General features: G+C 38.4%; 2 protein-coding genes across 5 annotated transcripts in view; one reads left to right on the top strand and one right to left on the bottom strand.

The window, feature by feature from the left end:
* Positions 1–3,863, top strand: part of arrb2a (arrestin, beta 2a) — a 28,150-nt gene extending 24,287 nt beyond the window's left edge. For 2 of the 4 annotated variants that reach the window (XM_034113902.1, XM_034113904.1), the window contains 3 exons: positions 7–83; positions 1,457–1,511; positions 1,618–3,863. In XM_034113902.1, coding sequence (XP_033969793.1) covers positions 7–83; positions 1,457–1,511; positions 1,618–1,708 — 223 coding nt within the window. In that variant the 3' untranslated portion in view covers positions 1,709–3,863. The remainder of the gene's footprint in view (positions 1–6; positions 84–1,456; positions 1,512–1,617) is intronic. The other 2 variants (XM_034113903.1, XM_034113905.1) reach the window with 1 other exon arrangement.
* Positions 3,864–8,179: 4,316 nt separating this feature from the next.
* On the bottom strand, positions 8,180–16,844 carry taf9 (TAF9 RNA polymerase II, TATA box binding protein (TBP)-associated factor). Its single transcript, XM_034113906.1, has 7 exons — positions 16,719–16,844; positions 14,778–14,859; positions 13,066–13,202; positions 12,013–12,147; positions 11,036–11,117; positions 8,991–9,086; positions 8,180–8,469 (listed from the first exon to the last, which is right to left on the bottom strand). The coding sequence occupies exons 1-7, from the start codon at positions 16,752–16,754 to the stop codon at positions 8,318–8,320; spliced, it is 720 nt and encodes a 239-aa protein (XP_033969797.1). The 5' UTR covers positions 16,755–16,844; the 3' UTR covers positions 8,180–8,317.
* Positions 16,845–18,030: the final 1,186 nt, after the last annotated feature.

Consider the following 18,030-nt stretch of genomic DNA (forward strand, 5'->3'; position numbering starts at 1 on the left):
TTTCAGAGACGTTTCGGTGGAGCTGCCGTTCATCTTAATGCATCCCAAACCTGTGGAGCCGCCGCTGTCCCGCCCGCAGTCTGGTGAGGAACTCTAACCACCAACACTCACCCAGAAAACACAACAATGAAAGATAATGATTACATTACTTTAAAGGTCACTTATTATTTAAAATCCACTTCCTCATGTCTCTTCTACATCAACATGTGTCCCCTCTTCTTCATGTCTCTTCTACATCAACATGTGTCCCCTCTTCTTCATGTCTCTTCTACATCAACATGTGTCCCCTCTTCTTCATGTCTCTTCTACATCAACATGTGTCCCCTCTTCTTCATGTCTCTTCTACATCAACATGTGTCCCCTCTTCTTCATGTCTCTTCTACATCAACATGTGTCCCCTCTTCTTCATGTCTCTTCTACATCAACATGTGTCCCCTCTTCTTCATGTCTCTTCTTCATCAACATGTGTCCCCTCTTCTTCATGTCTCTTCTACATCAACATGTGTCCCCTCTGTGGAAAGAGACTCTGAAAGTTTCAGGAACAAAGATTCTCTCTCTTTTTGTCCTGATCCATTTTTATAAAAACCTGTCTGAAAATGAGCTGATCAGATTTTGGCCACTTTATGATGTCATAACGATGTTTTGTCTTGTGTAACCATTAGCCAATCACCAACCCCCCCCCCCCTTACCACCTGAATCTCCTCCTAGAGCACCATTGAGTTCTTTGTAACCAAATATCTCTCAGAGGGGCGTGGGGAGGGGCTCCTTATTTTCATCTAAAGTAACAGACAGAGAATCAGCACTTTGGAAACAGGGCTGAAACAGAGGGGATTATGGGTAATGCTGCAATGATCTGTTTGGTGTTTCAGCCAATCAGAGACAGGCTCTGGATATATCTGAGACCTGTGATATATTGATGAAGATGAGGATGATAGGGGACCTTTAAGTTTTGTGTTTGCTTAATTTTGTCTGTTAGAGTACACTTATAATTTGTTTCACTATTTAATATTAATATTGATTTATTTTCAGCAACATTTACATTATTATTATTATTTATATTATTTTTCAAATGTTATATTAATGAATTCCTAATTTTAAGACGCTTACAATATATATATATATATTTTTTTTTTGTGCCAATTTTGTCTTTGGATAATTTACCAAAATAAAATGTTAATTTTAATACACATTATAAAAAAAGAAAAATGATACCAAAAAAGGGATGGGAGGAGGGATAATGTCCGTCGTAATATAATTTACTTTCACATGTAATCTGAGAACACACACACACACACACACACACACACACACACACACACACTGCTCTATCAGCCTTTATGTAACTCTATCTGTCATGCATTGAATTTCGAAGGAGACCAGAACCAGTTTCCATGGAAACACCAGTGTGATGTGCTAATAGTGTGTGTGTGTGTGTGTGTGTGTGTGTGTGTTACAGCAGTGCCAGAGATGGACCCCCCCATCGACACCAACTTGATAGAGTTCGACACAAAGTGAGTATCTTTTGAGTTTTTATTCCAAATGAATGTAAACATTACTCGACGCAGGTCCTGCTGTTCAGACAGAATAACAATAATATATTGTCTCTCCGCGCTGCAGCAGCATCTCCCAGGACGACGACTTCGTCTTCGAGGATTTCGCCCGCCTGCGACTCAAAGGCGCTGTCGATGACAAAGACGAGGACTGCTAGGAACTGCTTCGCACACATGCACACACACACACACACACTGTTCATATTACATTCCCCGGTGGAGGATGAGTGGACGGAGGTCGCCGGTGTTCTTCCCCTCCCCTCATCTCGTCACGCCGCTGCCATTTTTGTCGCCGTCTCTCTCTCTCTCTCTCTCTCTCTCGTTCTGCTGAAGGTTTGACAAACTGCTGCCGGACAGACCGTGTTGTTGCCGGGCGGATCTGAGCTCTGACACGTGAAGAAGAAAAGGAAGAAGAAATATAGAAGAAGAAGAAGAAGAAGGAAAAAAAAAACACGTGTGTAGGGAGCTGCAGCGCTCGTATGCTTTTATTTTGAAAATCCTTTTTCGAATGTCGATCACCGTCTTGTACAAACAGAATATATATTTGAAACATAGAAAGAAAAAAAAAAAATCTTCTACGAGCATTTGATCTGTGTTCAGTGGTGATCGCCGCTTTGTCTTCAAGATAACACTGCGAGGGGAACACACACACACACGCACACACACACACACACACACACAGGTCAGATTTCACCAGCATCTACTCTCGTCACCCTGTCGTCCATTTTGTACAAAATGTTTGTTCTGTCAGACGTTTCTTTTTATTTTATTTTGAAAGAACCATTCCAGCGTCGACAGAGTTTCCTGGTTTTATTTTGAAAATCCATTGTTATTTTGGATTTCAGTTTAACTTTTAAGTTCAGGAGTTCATGACAAATTGGTCTTAAGGAAAATGCAATTGTATATTAACAAGAAATTTAACATTTTCACTAATTTTAAGTAGAATTTGTCATTTTTTGGACCTGAATTTCAAAATACATGTTAACTCAAAATCGCATTAAAAATAAATACAAAAGTTAATATTTCAGCAATGTCATTTCCAGCAAACGTTTACAAAACAGGAGGAAATTGTACTTTTGTTGAATTAAAATAAAATATGCACATTATTACCTTCACTGTGATGGAAAGATAGAAAAAGGAAAATCAAGGATTAACTCAGAAAATTTTTAGAAAACATGTTCTGGAAAAATGTTTAAAAAATACACGGTTGTTAAAAAATTACAAAATAAAGTTTTATTTTACAAGAAACTTTAAATATTTTCAAAATAAAAGCAGAACTAATATCAGTCTTTATAAAATAAATGTTCATTGTGAAAGATTTAGTTCAAATAATTCCTTTTTATTTAAATGAGGGACACTTTTCTCAACAACTTGCTTCATTTAAAAAAAGAAAATATACTTTTATTTTGAAGGGTTAAAGGGACTCTGGCGACGCTGGAATCGATGTTTCTTTTTCGGTCAAAAACAATTTATATGAGTTTTTTTTTTTTACCTTCACCAAGTGTAACTGATCTGGGTTAACTAAATAAACTCGTTATTACACCTGAAGAAGAAATGGAAAAGTGAGTCGCTCTAATCTCAGTTTTTTTGTCATGAAGCGCCAAAAAACTGAGAATTACCGATCTGGCTGCGGAGGACCGAAGCTGCCAGAATACAAAGTAAATAACAGATTTGATAAATAAATAAATATTCTTAAAAACATTTACAAAAATAACAGTGAAAAATCCAGGCATTAATTAAGAGAGAATATTTTTATTTAAATGTCTTCATAATTTATTACTCATTTGTTTACTTTTACATGCATTCATATTAGGGGATAATAATACAGACATCATTAAATACATAAAAAGGGAAATAAATTCAATGTAAAAGTGAATACAAATAATTAAATTAAAAACAGGAATAAACATTTTCGACTTGATAATTAATGCATTATTTTTGTTTTATTTAATGGTATTTTAATATATTTATCAAATCATTAGATATTTATTTGGCAGCTTTTTTCCTCCGTACTTTTCTACCGTTGTATTGACCTAATCCGAGCGATCTGTCCCCGGCTGCTTGAAGGGAAACACTGCTGTTATAACGTATGAATCCTCTCTGATTGACCCGAATGCACTTTGATTAGAAATATGTTCAGGGTCTACTTTACGCGCCGTGCCTTCTGCCTCTGTTGCCAACACCTTTCCTCTCAATGCCACTTTCTCATCGTGACTTAAAAACAGAATTTGCAGGACGCTCCTGCAAGTCAGACAAGATGCCAACTATCACATATATGTAATTATAAATAAATACTATTGTTTATCACCTTTCCATCGAGTAACACTGTTATATAAATCTAATTACTCAGATTAAAACGTTAAATAAAGAAGTGGAAAATGTTTAAAGAAATATATATTTACAAGATTTTCTTGGGACACATACATGGGATTTAAGATGCTAATTATTGACATGACTTTGTGATCATTTGGTTTTATTTTGCCCCTAGAAATCCGTCTTTTGAGTGAAATTACAACAAAATGATTGGGTGAATTGCATTGCAACGTTATAGCTTAAGTGGTTAAATTAGGACTTTAGAAAATGTAAATGTTGAAAAAAACATTTGATTTCAAGCTCCACTTCTAGCTGTTTTATTGTCAGAAATGTGACAAATAAAGACTTGTCCCGTAAAACGACAACATCTTTTAAAAATTATGATTTTATTCTTAATATTTGGCCTTTTTTCCTCACACACACACACACACACACACACACACACACATACATAGAGTCGCTTTGGATAAAAGCGTCAGCTAAATGCAATGTAATGTAATGAGACAGACACATAGACACAGACACCCACACAGACAGACACACACATACACAGAGACACACAGAGACACCCACAGACACACACAGACACATAGACACACATAGACACAGACACCCACACAGACAGACACACACATACACAGAGACACAGAGACACCCACAGACACACACAGACACATAGACACACACATTGACACAGAGACACACACAGACAGACACACAATATTCTTAATATTTGGCCTTTTTTCCTCGTAAATTAATGAGGATTAAATATTAAGACTATTACTCTGTACAGTATAATAACACCCTCTGCCATGTGACAAGTGTTGAATAAGTGCCATAAAACCAGTAAAAGAAAGAGATTAAGATGAGTCAGCAGTGTTTCCCTCCACGTTTTTCTCATATTTGATCAGACATGATGTGAAGGACTTCGGGTTTTAATCTCTTCTCCGTCTCTATTTTCCCAATTAAAAAAAACCAAACCCCAAACCAAACACAGATCGACATTTCAGACGAGCACCGCACTTTCACCGGACAGACGAAAACCCACCGAACTGCAGATTTCGCTAAGAAAAAGAATGTTAATCTTATTTTTTTTTAAAAACGCTTTTCATTTTCATCTTGACGCCATTTTGTTTTTTTGCCAAAATTGCCACGCCCCCTTTTTTCCTCCACCGCGACCCCGAAGAAGAAGAAGAAACACGGAGCATGTTTTTATTTTATGTTCTGATTTCGACGCAGTGCTGTGAATCGTATGAGCTGTGATTCTGTCCTTATTTTACATCGTGCAAAATGTGGGGTAACTTTTTTGCTTAAGTGTGAATATTTGAAGTGCCACGCCCCCCCCGGCCCGCGCCATGCTAACCATAAAGTCTATAAACAGGATTCAGCTGGTGGAGAAACGCCAGGGACATATGATTCTTATTAAGCTTCTGATTATTATTATTATTATTATTATTACTGTATCATCACTGCGACCATGGTTACACTCATGATCATTTAAGAGTCTATTTGTTTTGCCATGTATTTTTTATTTTGAGATTTTTATTTTAGTTTCCTTTTTATTATTAAAGGTAAAATGAACTAACAGACTATTGCTGTGTCGTGCTTCTGCAGAATATTATGGGCTGTATTTTTCAAAATGCTGAACTGAGGTTAGAACAGATTTGTGATTAAAAATCGGCAAACTCTGGGGCAGAGCCGGGAACAAACACTGCAGTTCATCTATTGGCCGATAGGGGATGGCTGCAGAAAGGAGCCATTTCCATAGACCTCCATGTTAAAATGCCCAACTTTACAGCAGAAATAAACATGTTTCTACCCCTGGATGCAATACAAATGATTCTGGATATAGTTATATTACACCTTCATGACTATGGATTGGTGAGTGAATTGTTTTATAACGCAACCCTTTTAGTTATATTAGGTCTTTACGTTTTTGCATAAATTAGGGCGTGGTCACTTTGATGGACAGGTCTCTACGGTGACTGCTGCTTCTAGCTTTCTGTCCCTCTGCTAGCTCCGTTAGCTCTGTTAGCTCCAGGATGCTACAGGGGCTCAGCTGCGAGGCTCATCCGGGGAACACAACTTGAACTCGGACGTGTTTGTTGTGTTGGTGCCTGGTGGAGTATTCTTCATTTAAATATCGGACTTATCTTATGCCGCCTTTTTATTTATTATGTTTTCTGACATGCTGTACTGTACTATGAATTTTTATATCTCCTTTTTTAAAAAGGAGATATAAAAAGTACATTATATATATATACACTTCTTTTTTTCTTATGACTTTTTTCACCTTTTTTTAAACAATTTTGAAACACTTGATTTTTGATGTTTTCTATTATATACTTTACCATGAAATTATTTTCCACTACATCCTTTAAACTAAAATATTGTCTGACGTACGTAATGCTGCGTTCACACCGGACGCGATGCGAATATTCGCTTCGCTCTAATCGCTCCTATCGCATCGCTCTAAATGCTGGAGTTTCACCGCGGCTGCCAGCTGTGTTTACTCGCATCATTCAAACAAGACGCGCTGGCTCGGGAGCTACAACTACAACAAATGAACATATTTTACCGTGATTAAATTGTAATACACGTTTCTAAATGATGCCGAAGTAACAACATACTGATACCGGTTAGTAACAACCATGAATGAATGCTTTGACAAGTCTGCAGACAGACGGCAGGTGAAACACCTTTTAAAATGCTTGTTTTCTGAATGAAGATCGGGTCGACCAGGCTAAGCTAACGTTGTATATGCTCATTCCACACTCATAACAACGGCCTACGGACATACATAAACCAGCGACTGTATTCGCCATGACACAGACAGTCTGTGGTTTGTACTTGTTTAACTTTTGTCCAGTTTCTGAACAGATATGAGGAGCTGTGAGCTCTGTGTGCTAACTGCTAACAGCTAACGGCTGATGTTGTGTGGTTGAACGTCAGTGACGGCAGGCTGAGATCCTCACCGCTGATTGGCTTCCGCGAGAACGCGTCACGTGAATTTGACGCTCGAGTTGAAAAAATTGAACTCTCGCGTATAACGTGGCCCCCTTCAATCGCCTCAATCGCGTGATTCGCGCCTCGCCCACCGCTTCATGCGCACCGTTGGAGCGAATTCGCATCTGTCCGTGTCTCTGCATTGACTTTACATGTAATCGCGCCACCCCCAAACATCGCATCGCGTCCGGTGTGAACGCAGCATTAGGGATAATGTGCAGCTCTGATCCGGGTCGGGTGTTGTTTTCTCCATAATGACCGCCTCGCTGCACATGATCCCGCTTATTACAAGGCCACATTCTCAACAAAGTAACGACATGACTCCCAATATTAATTGAAATGTTTTTATTGATTTAAAAAATAGTTATTGATTTAAAATGACATGCATCCGCTAAGAAAAATAGTCCGTTGTTACCGTTTGAATTACGTAGCAACGGCAGGAACTGCTTCGATAGCGTTTTTTTGCGGACCTTTTTGATTACAGATTTGAAAACATCGTTGCTTGCTTTAAAAGTCGCACAATTCATTATGTCAAACCTTGGAAAGTATCTAGATATCCCTGCCCTAATGCCAAAGGTACTGCACACTGAATATGTTTTGCCGTTTGATTTCTATGTCTGGACCGCTGCGTAAAAAGGAGGGTTTCTGCCCCGTTACTTCTCCGCTGTTTTCTTGTCCCAGTTCCAAACTGTATACAGTTAAATCGAACTGACTTCTTTCTGCAGATGTGAGCGTCAATAAATCCTTGACAGCGGTCTGTCTGTACTGGATTAACGTGTCACGTGTTCTGAATTGACCAATCAGAATCGAGTATTCAACTAAACCATGTAATAATTAAGCAATAGCTCACTACAGGCCATGGTATATGGCCATTATATCACAGTTAAGGGGCGTGGTTCGGCCCGACGCGATTGAGAAACGGCCATAGACATAGTAAATGAATGAGGAAAGATGGTCTTCCTGGTTGAACTTGCGCTGAATTTCATTTCTTCACAGACAGCTGATTAACTTTTCCTCATTTAATCCTTTTTTTGGCCTTTTATCGTGGTCGACGTATGGATGAACTCTGCTTTGATATTCTTTCCTGATTATGTGTTATATTTGTGTGCCACTATAAAGACTATGACATTTTTTCAACTCCTCAAAATATATTTTTAAACACTTAACTATCATTTCTTTACAAGTTTATCTTTTTAAATATTATTTATTCTATGACTTATTTTCCCGACTTTCTAACAAGACTTAAAATATATATTTTTTTACGTAAATAGATTAGATGTGTGATGAAACAAACGCACACAGAGGCAGTCTTTATTCTAACAGTTTAATAAATGAGGCGGCTCCTTCAGTAGAAAATAAACAGAGTTGTTCCTGAAGAGTTTCCTGGAGGACAGTGAGGTTATTTAAAAAGCAGGTTTAATACAAAAGGGGGTGTTTGTGTTCAGAGGTCATAGGGCGTCGTAGTCGTCGTCGTCTTCGTGTTTCCTCTTCAGCGAGTCCACCCCCCCGCCCGCCAGGCTGCTGCTGATCAGGAGGCTTTTGGAGCCGATGAGCGACGGATTGATGAGAACGTTAGAGACTCCCGGAGAGGAGGGCGTGGCTGCAGGAGGAGCGGAGGGAGAGGGGTTCATATATATATATATTCATTCAAGATTCAAGGCTTTTATTGTCATTTGTACATAGTGTAGATTTGTCAATAAAACAGATAAAATAGTGCAAGTAAATACAAACAAAATAGAAATAGTGCAAGGAGAGTCTACAAGTAATTGGAATATGATATATAGATAAATAATTTGTGAGTTGCAGGACCACCAGAGGAAAGGGTTGAATATATATATATATTCACTCACAACAGGTGTGTATGTTAGATATATGTGTGTTTAAACATACTTTACTATGACATGCTTTCACTCTATTTAATATATTCTTTTCGATGTGACTATGTTCAGGTTTGTATTTGACCCGTCTGCACCGGTGTTATATCTTCTGTCTGAGTTTATAAAAGTTGTTTGAATTCTTTGAATAGAAATGTCTTTGTAGAGAATACAAAATCAAAGCTTTCTCTGAACCTGGAGGCAGAGACATGTTGTGATGTCAGATGAGTGTTAAAGTGGTTCCTACTGGTCTTGATGGTGGTCTGGGAGGGGGGTATCTGCACGGTGAACCTCTGCCCCGACAGAGTGACGGGGGTCATCACCTTCTGCACCGAGGGGGCTCCTGAGGGGACGAAACACCACAAAGAAAACACCTTAGCTTCAGTTTACACACGTGTGATATGTCACTCCCCCAACCCATCAGAGGCTCTTCCTCCCTCACTCAAACCCACCTGTTCAACACTGCTTTCAACCGCTGACCTTCCCCCTAGTTCGGTTTTTTTCTTTACGTATTTTCTTGGTTTTTGTGTTACTCTCTGTCGAAGCGTCTTTGAGTTCCTAGAAAAACGCAATTTAAGTGTCATGCATTATTATTATTATATGTGAGGGGTCGTGTGCAGCGAGGCGGTCATTACTGATATATTGATATATATATATATGTGATAACGGAGCCCGCGGGAAGCAGACAGTGTGTTATCAAGTATTAACTACCTCTGAAAGTTCCACATTGACCAATCAGAATCGAGTAATCAACTAAACCATGTGATAAATGTCAATAACTTGTAAACACAGTGGCGACTGGTCATTAGGGGCAGGTGGGGCACAGCCCCACCTAGTGTCAGCAGAAAGTATTACACATAATGATTACAAAAAATGGAAAGAGATGCAAAAAAAGAAATTAAAAAATATATAAAATATATTTTAAGGTCATGTTTAATCAACTGATTCGTCTGTACATTGCTGTTTTAGTCTGTGTTCTTCTAATTAGTGTCTACAGTGCCGTTTTGAGCCATGTGGGACAAAACCTGATCATGCCCCACCCTCTCACTGTCAAAGCGAACGGTGACTGTAAAAACTACACTGCGCATGCTCAGAGTATTTTTCAATGTAATGTGTGTGGCAAAAAAAAAAACACCATAGGGGCACAGAGCTGCCATCCCCACCATACGTCATCTCACATCATTCAGAGCTGATTGGCTGTAAGTACGTGTGCCGCGAAAAGTGTGGTGTGTGAAGAGCATGGATGTATAGTAAGAGGAGACGAGAGAGCTGCAGTGACGCGTCCTAAAACCAGGAAGTAAGCTGCAAAAAAGCAATGAGGTTTCTCTATAGGATTTTAGAAAATAGCTTGAAATAAGATCTGTGGGAAACGTACCTGTTAGATAAATGCACGTTTTGTTCAGCCGGATAACATCCACATGTCTACCCTACTTTTATAATTTTTGAATCATAAATCTATCGATTAGATTTATGATAGACTTTTGAAACTACAAGAAGATAAGGAGGACTTTTACAAAAAAGTTATAGAATTTTTTGTCCAGAAGGATAGGCAAATGGACTTCATCTTCAAGTCAAGGTAAGACCGCCATTTATTGAAAATGGGATCTTACTAAGAGAGAACAATTCAATATTTAAATGATAAAATGACATTTTTTGGGTATCCTTTTGTTGAACTGTCTGTTTAAAATTAATCGAAGCATCAGACAAAAAAAGCTTTTGAAAATAATATTATATTTTGGTTTAGGTCAAAATATAATATTTGTAAACCTGAAGAGTCAGTGCCAGTGCCTCACCAGCCATGAACCTCACTGCACGTCACTGCAGAAGCTTATATATAGACATCTAAGTTTTTTGTGCCCCACCACTTTTGTACATATAAAAACGCCACTGTGTAAACACTACAGTGTTTTAGCACAAGAGGAAAGTCTCAGCGTCAGGGTTTCTCTAGAAAGATATAGTGTGAGTGCTGTGATATATCTCGAGAACATGACGCCCGTAAACAAGATGTCTCCTGATGTAAACAACAACGTGATGTCGGAGCTCCGTAAAAACAAAGCTGTCTCTGCCGTCTGACGCTCTGTTTGATTCTCAGATTTCTGGAGGAATTATACAGTTTTTGAGGAACAGAAATATTGTTTTCTGGCATCACTTTAACATTTTACAGGGAACATCTGCATTTTGGTTTGAGGGCGCACGCCGAGAGTGCCATTCAGAGGGTGCCATTCAGTTATATTTTGGACCATACTATGACCGTTTTTGGACTTTAACTGTATTGTTTTCTGTCCGACTCACCGAGGGTGGGGGTGCTCGGCCGGCTGGAGACGGCTCCGATGCTGAGGCGAGGAACTGTGATCCTCCCCGAGGAGGAGGTCAGCTGACAGGAAACAGAGGTGTTAGGGACAAACACTACAAAGGCTTTATTTAATGTGTGTATGTATGCATATGTGGGTGTATGTATATGTGGGTGTATGTATATGTGGGTGTATGTATATGTGGGTGTATGTATGCCATTATTATATTCATGTACCTGTTATTCATGTTTTATTATCTTTGCTTTTTAATGTTTCTAATGTGTTTCATGCTCTTAATAGCCGCGTTCACACCAAGTACTTTGCCGTACTTAGTGCCCCGGCACTTATGACCCCAGGGCAATTAGGACAGATCGCATTCACACCGGAATAAATTCCCTGAGGGAAGATTACGCAAATGAGCCGCTGACGTCACTTCGTCTTCTTCTGCTTTGGGTTTACTGGCAGGCCGCAAACAACTTCACGGCGTATACTGCCACCCGGAGTCCCCGGAGTTGGGGACTGGCTTCAGTAGAAGCTGCTGGGACTCCCAGCAGGCACTAAACGGAACTAAGCGAAAAGTACTCCGGTGTGAACGCGGCTAATGTCTTTCATGTTTGTAAAGCACTTTGAATTGCCTTGTTTTGAAAAGTGCTGCATGAATAAACTTGCCTTGTTGTATATATATCATTTCAAACCACCCCTATGTACTGTTTTCGTTTTTATTTTACTAATGTTGTTCCGTATTTAATTTGCCATTTTCGGGTCACTAAAGAGTTATGATTTGCAAAACTGTACTTTTAATATAATGTGACCCCAAATAAAGAATACAATTTAATTTAATTTTAAAAAGCAATAAAAGACATGTAGCCATAAAGAGTTTAAGTAAAAATGTCCAAAAAAAGATGAAAAAAAATGGTGTATAAAGACACTGAGCTCAGGGTTTAATAAAACCCAATAAAGCTCTTTATAAATATATACCTTCTTCTGCACGGTCTTCAGTCTGTAGTTGGGCGCGGTGAGGCAGTATCTGTCGGGGGGGAGGCGGGGTCCGGTGTACGGCTTGATCAGCGGGAGGGGGGTCAGGTTCTTCTGCCGCGCCACCTCCAGCAGGAACTACAACATGAAACACACAGACAATATAAATATATACTGGGGAGGAAACTCTGAAGAGAAACTGATCAATGATTCAGGGACAAAGTGTGCATTTTGTTATATTTAATAAAGTAATAAAGAAAGTCAATATATAAAGTGAAATGGATCTGAAATGCAGGAACAGAGCAGCTTCACCCTCTGAGGATAAAATGGCTTTGCACCCAGAACACAGCTCACAGTCTGATTATATAGTCGAGAGAAAAGCCAACTGGTCCCACCCTTCAATTCTTAGGCATCATCTAAACACCCCCATCATGAAACCATTAAACCTCCCAGTTCTTAACCATTTGCAAATCCACATTTTACTTCCTTTGCCCTCCTGAAATGTAAATCCTAAACATCTGTCTCTGTTCAACACATACAAGACTAAACAATACAATACACTTTAACAGAGTAAAAGGCAATCAGAGTGTAAGACTATATGTTTTAAATGATTATAGGATCATTTGAAACGACATACACAACCTTTAAAGCAGGGGTGGTCCGAAAAATAATATAATAAGTTTATTATACGGTTACATGCCGCCTTACAGAAGCGCGTTGCCCATAAACTACATGTCCCACAATGCATCTCATGTTGTGACACTGAAGAGACTTGCAATTATTTGCCCTAGACTTCTGCTTTCAGACGTAGTTAATTATGAAGTTATTACCAGAACAGTTAATAATCCAATGCAGAGGCAATCATGTGATATAATACATTATTTTATATATATTTATATATAGTCTTAAAGTCACAACCGGCCCTTTGAGTGCAACCTTAACGCTGATGTGGCCCGCCATGAAATATAGTTTGACCCCCCTGACTTAAAGGGTGCAACGATGACACAATACAAGAGGGGATTTGAACAATTCAACGTAAATATATATAATATTTACGTCTCTTGGCGGCGGCGAGGTGAAGGACTGGTCCATGCGGCACTGGATCGCCAGCTTGATGTCGTCAGCGTCAACCGTCGACTTTTTGGCGTGAGTCGCGTAGATTTTAGCGTCTTCGATAATAGTCGTCACGTATCCTGAGAAAAACAGCAGGAGGAGAGGACTCTTTAAAGTGGAGACACTACATACTGATATACACCTGAACATCAGCAGGAGAGGACTCTTTAAAGTAGAGACACTACATACTGATATACACCTGAACATCAGCAGGAGAGGACTCTTTAAAGTAGAGACACTACATACTGATATACACCTGAACATCAGCAGGAGAGGACTCTTTAAAGTAGAGTCACTACATACTGATATACACCTGAACATCAGCAGGAGAGGACTCTTTAAAGTAGAGACACTACATACTGATATACACCTGAACATCAGCAGGAGAGGACTCTTTAAAGTAGAGACACTACATACTGATATACACCTGAACATCAGCAGGAGAGGACTCTTTAAAGTAGAGTCACTACATACTGATATACACCTGAACATCAGCAGGAGAGGACTCTTTAAAGTAGAGACACTACATCAGAGTTCCCGTTAGCCGGTAATTACCGGACAATGACCGGTAAAATATGCTGAAGTCCGGCAAATCTAAATCTCTCCGGTCAAAATGTCCGGTCAAAATAATTTTCCCTTAGCGCAATACCGCATCAGTTGCGCCACTTATGTGACAGACAAGAATAGTATGTGACAGACAAAAGAGTATGTGACAGACAAAAATTGTCAATTCTAATGTCTAACACTTAATGTGGAGAAAGAGATGTCCTGTATGGGTTGATTGTGCGTTGATCTGTTGGTAATGCCTCGGGGTTCCGGTGGGCATGTAAACAAATGCATAATGCTGCGCTATACTTTGTGGCCTCATCCGGTTGCATAGCGACGCTTATTGTTTAGGTGTCTTTTAACAAGCAGGTAGTCATATCATTAGCTAGAACTAGCTAGATCTGATCGATATGGACATAAATGCGAGTAAAGTCTAATCTGACAGGAGAGAGAGATCGGCTGCTGCTGACGAGTCGACACGCAGCTCTGCATGATCCCCTGCAGCGGCGAGCAGAGCAAAACACACTTCAGGTTAGAAAATCACACGTAGCTATTTTAATTACCTCTCAAACTACCTAAACTAGTTATAGATATGTTTAGTTTTACTGTCGGGTCACTCATTACTGGATCCGCGAGCTGCATGATACTGACGGGCTGTCAGGAGAAGGAGAGAGCGCTCCGTTTATTATTCCCGCGTTTTTGTAAATTACTGTACACTTTTGAATAATGTAGTTAATCTACTATAATTAGTTTGTTTAATGTCGAATCATATCAATTTGTTTTAAAGCTCAATAAATAACAAAGAAGACCTTTAACCGGCACTTATCTAATTTTGTCCGGAAGATTTCAACTTTAACGGACATGTTGACCGGCAAAAAAATATTCTAACGGGAACTCTGCACTACATACTGATATACACCTGAACATCAGCAGGAGAGGACTCTTTAAAGTAGAGACACTACATACTGATATACACCTGACCATCAGCAGGAGAGGACTCTTTAAAGTAGAGACACTACATACTGATATACACCTGAACATCAGCAGGAGAGGACTCTTTAAAGTAGAGACACTACACACTGATTGAATCTCTCTTCGTGGTAACTCACTGTAGGTGAACTCTAACATCTGGTTTATGACTCTGGGCTCGTACTCGGTGATCCCCATGTCCTTCAGGATCTGGATCATCACCTGAAACACAAACACAGTCAGACCGTCAGCAAAAAGAAAGGACCATATTAAATGTATATATAATAGTTCCCTCTGTATCCTCTACAGAAAAATGTAAATATAATCCCACAGTACCAGCTAACATGTGCATTAAATAGGTCAACACAGTTTTTATAATTCAATAATCTCTGACATTACTCAACTTTTAATTCAACATTTGAAATTGAAAATGCAATATATTCAATATATTCTCAATACATTTGGATTTCTATGAAGCATTTTAGTCACTAATTACTTAATCAAATGTTCACATTACTTAAAGGTCACCTATCATGCTATTTTTAGGCAATAGCATAGGTCTCAGATATATAAAAATATATAAAAATCATGTCTATGAAGTGTTTTGCTCAAAATACCAAACAGATCACCCATTCTAGCCATGCCTCATATCCCTCTATTTCACTTCCTGTTTCAAAAGTGCTGATTTGGGTTATAAAGCTTTAATAAATAAAAATAGGAGGGGGCTGAGCTCATGCGGGACCCGGCAGCTACTGTCTAAACTAAATACTGCCGTGATGAAACGCCATATCATGGATTATCAAGGATTCTTTCTGAAACAGTATGGAGCTCAAAGGCTTTCTCTCTTGCCGGTTATACCACAAGGTGAGTTCCTTTTTATTTCCTGCTTCTTCACACACATGCTCTCCAGTACAGGTTAGCTCTGAGTGTTAGCGATGCTAATGTAAACACCGACCATATTACGTCCAAAACAGTCGGGCATTGTTTCTGATAGCAACGTTTCTGATAGTGCCGTGGGTCCACATTTCAGATATTACGTCATATCGGACGCAAATCTGGATCTACTCCGTTGTTCCCCGTTTTTAGAGATTTGGGTACGGAGGAAAAGAGAGAGGGTTTTATTTTCTGACGCTGCGTGAGTTCCCCGACACACCGGGGACACATAGTGATGTATAAAAGACATCAAAAAGTGACTTTTGCATGATAGGAGACCTTTAAGGTACAACCTGAGTTAGAAAAGGCAAAAGCTAATTCACATTGTATTTACAAAGACTAACCCTGATATATAGTTGATTATAAGTGGAAAATGCTTTTGTGGGATTTATTTTAGTCTTCCATGGTTTACATGAAATTAGAAATATAAAATGGAAATACTCTACTATATTTGGCTTTGAATGTGTTATTATTATAGAATTACTCGAGCACAAGATCTGAGTATCACCTCTGATCCCTGTGTATCTGGAACAGTGATAAAAAGAGCGAAAATATGAAACTAAACATAATAATTAAAACATTTGAATGTCCAATAAAAGATAAAATACAATATAATAAAGATATTTATAAAAACAAATATTTAAAAAGAAGTTACACCAATTAAATCTCAGTATTAAGTTTAAAGATCACACTTTAAAGCAGTATATTTGTACAATAAGTGAATAACAGGTGAATCATTTCTGACCCGGTTTCATTTAAACTCAGTTTACCTGCTAATAAACCTCCATAAAGCTGCCGTTTCGGAGTCAAAACACCCCGGTAAAGATGGCTTAAATAACCATTAATGTTAATACATACACCTGAGACACAAATAAATAAACTCTGTGAGAAACAAGTCGTGTTTACATCCGAACACCGGCTACATGCTAGGCTAATTCTGCTAGCTGGTGGCTAATGTTATTAATGGAATTTAACGGGGAATACAGAGCTAATGTTAGCCGACGAGCTAACTAGCGCTCGTTAGCATGTTCATCAGAGGTCTTTTCTTGGCGTTAACTGAAGGATTTAAACAAAACCACGACCCGCGTTAGGTCAACCTGCAGCTTAATGACAGATAAAGTGTGAAAAGAGAGTTTTAATCTTAAAACCTGCGCGTCTTTCGGGATGTTTTTCGGAGCAGCCATCTTCAGCGCCTTCTTCCTTCTTCTTCTTCTGTGGTTTCAGAGAGCAGAGCTCAGTGTGTGGAGCGCCGCCTGCTGGTCAAAACACAGAAGTATACAAACTATTGAGTTCTGACTTTCATCTCTGAAATCTGAGAAAAAAAGTCATAATTCTTAGATTTTCCACAACAACAAAATTCAGAAAAAAAGAAGCTCATAGAAAAATAAATGTGTATCTTTGAGAAAATAAAAATCAGGAAAAAATAAATATATTTCTGTGAGATTCTTAAAAGAAAAAAAAGAATTCAGTTTAACAATAATATTTGATGGATACATTCAGAACTAATACAACATAACATATAATAATAAATTAATTTAATTTAATACATTATTTGGTGATTTTACATCTAATTTGCACATGGAAAAAAATCCAATTTAACATTATATTAAAATATAAAGTTGTTTTAATTAATTATTTTTGTATTAATTATATGTTATATTATATAATCACTATAGACTGGACAGACACTTTATTACTTTACAAAAGAAAAATACTACTATAATAAGTCGTGTTTATGTTTATATTGAATACTGTCGTTTCAAACGGCGTTATCAATAACTGTATTCATGTAATTGAGTGACAGAAGAATCCTGCAGGGGGCGCTACAGGAACACACACTGAGCAAAAGCCCTGCATTTAAAATCTGAATAAAGTCAAATCGTAATAAAAAGAATTAAGATCAAAATTCCAAGAAGAAATTGAAAAACAATGTAAATATTGTATTAAAACCAAAAATATATATAATTTAAAAAGCTTAAAGTTAATTGAATTGTACCTTTTTATTTTCTGCTGGTAGTTATGTGTCTTTTTAATAAGAATGTGTTTTCACAGATCCAGGATCAGTTCATCTGGTGACAACATGAACAATGAGGATTAAAGAAAGCAGAATCAACTGAGCGTGTATCGAGTCCTCTGGGAGTCTGGGCTCTGATAAGAAATCTTCCCAGAAGTCATAAAGTGGTTTCGTGTCGAGTCTTATCGACGCTGATGACTCACAAAGATTCAGAATGTTGACTCACATCTCGTCAAACAGCAGCCGCTCACCTGCACAGGTAAAGAGAGGAGGACAGGTAGAGAGGAGGTAGAGAGAGGAGGTAGAGAGAGGAGGTAGAGAGGAGGTTGAGATTTGATTTTTAAAACAAATTGTATTTACATTTGTTTTCACTTTACACCCACCCTGCAAAAGAGTTGGAACAAACCTAATACATTACAATTTCAAATATATAAATAACCAGATTT

The sequence above is a fragment of the Trematomus bernacchii genome, unplaced genomic scaffold (genome assembly GCF_902827165.1).
Source record: "Trematomus bernacchii unplaced genomic scaffold, fTreBer1.1, whole genome shotgun sequence".
In the NCBI taxonomy this organism is placed as follows: Eukaryota; Metazoa; Chordata; class Actinopteri; order Perciformes; family Nototheniidae; genus Trematomus; species Trematomus bernacchii.

Coding starts and splice junctions, on each gene's coding strand:
- taf9 (XM_034113906.1), bottom strand. CDS start 16,754: ATGGCTGCTCCGAAAAACATCCCGAAAGACGCGCAG. Junction 9,087..11,035: donor GCCGAGCACCCCCACCCTCG/GTGAGTCGGACA, acceptor TCGTCCCCTCAG/GAGCCCCCTCGGTGCAGAAG. Junction 8,470..8,990: donor CCAGACCACCATCAAGACCA/GTAGGAACCACT, acceptor CTCCTCCTGCAG/CCACGCCCTCCTCTCCGGGA.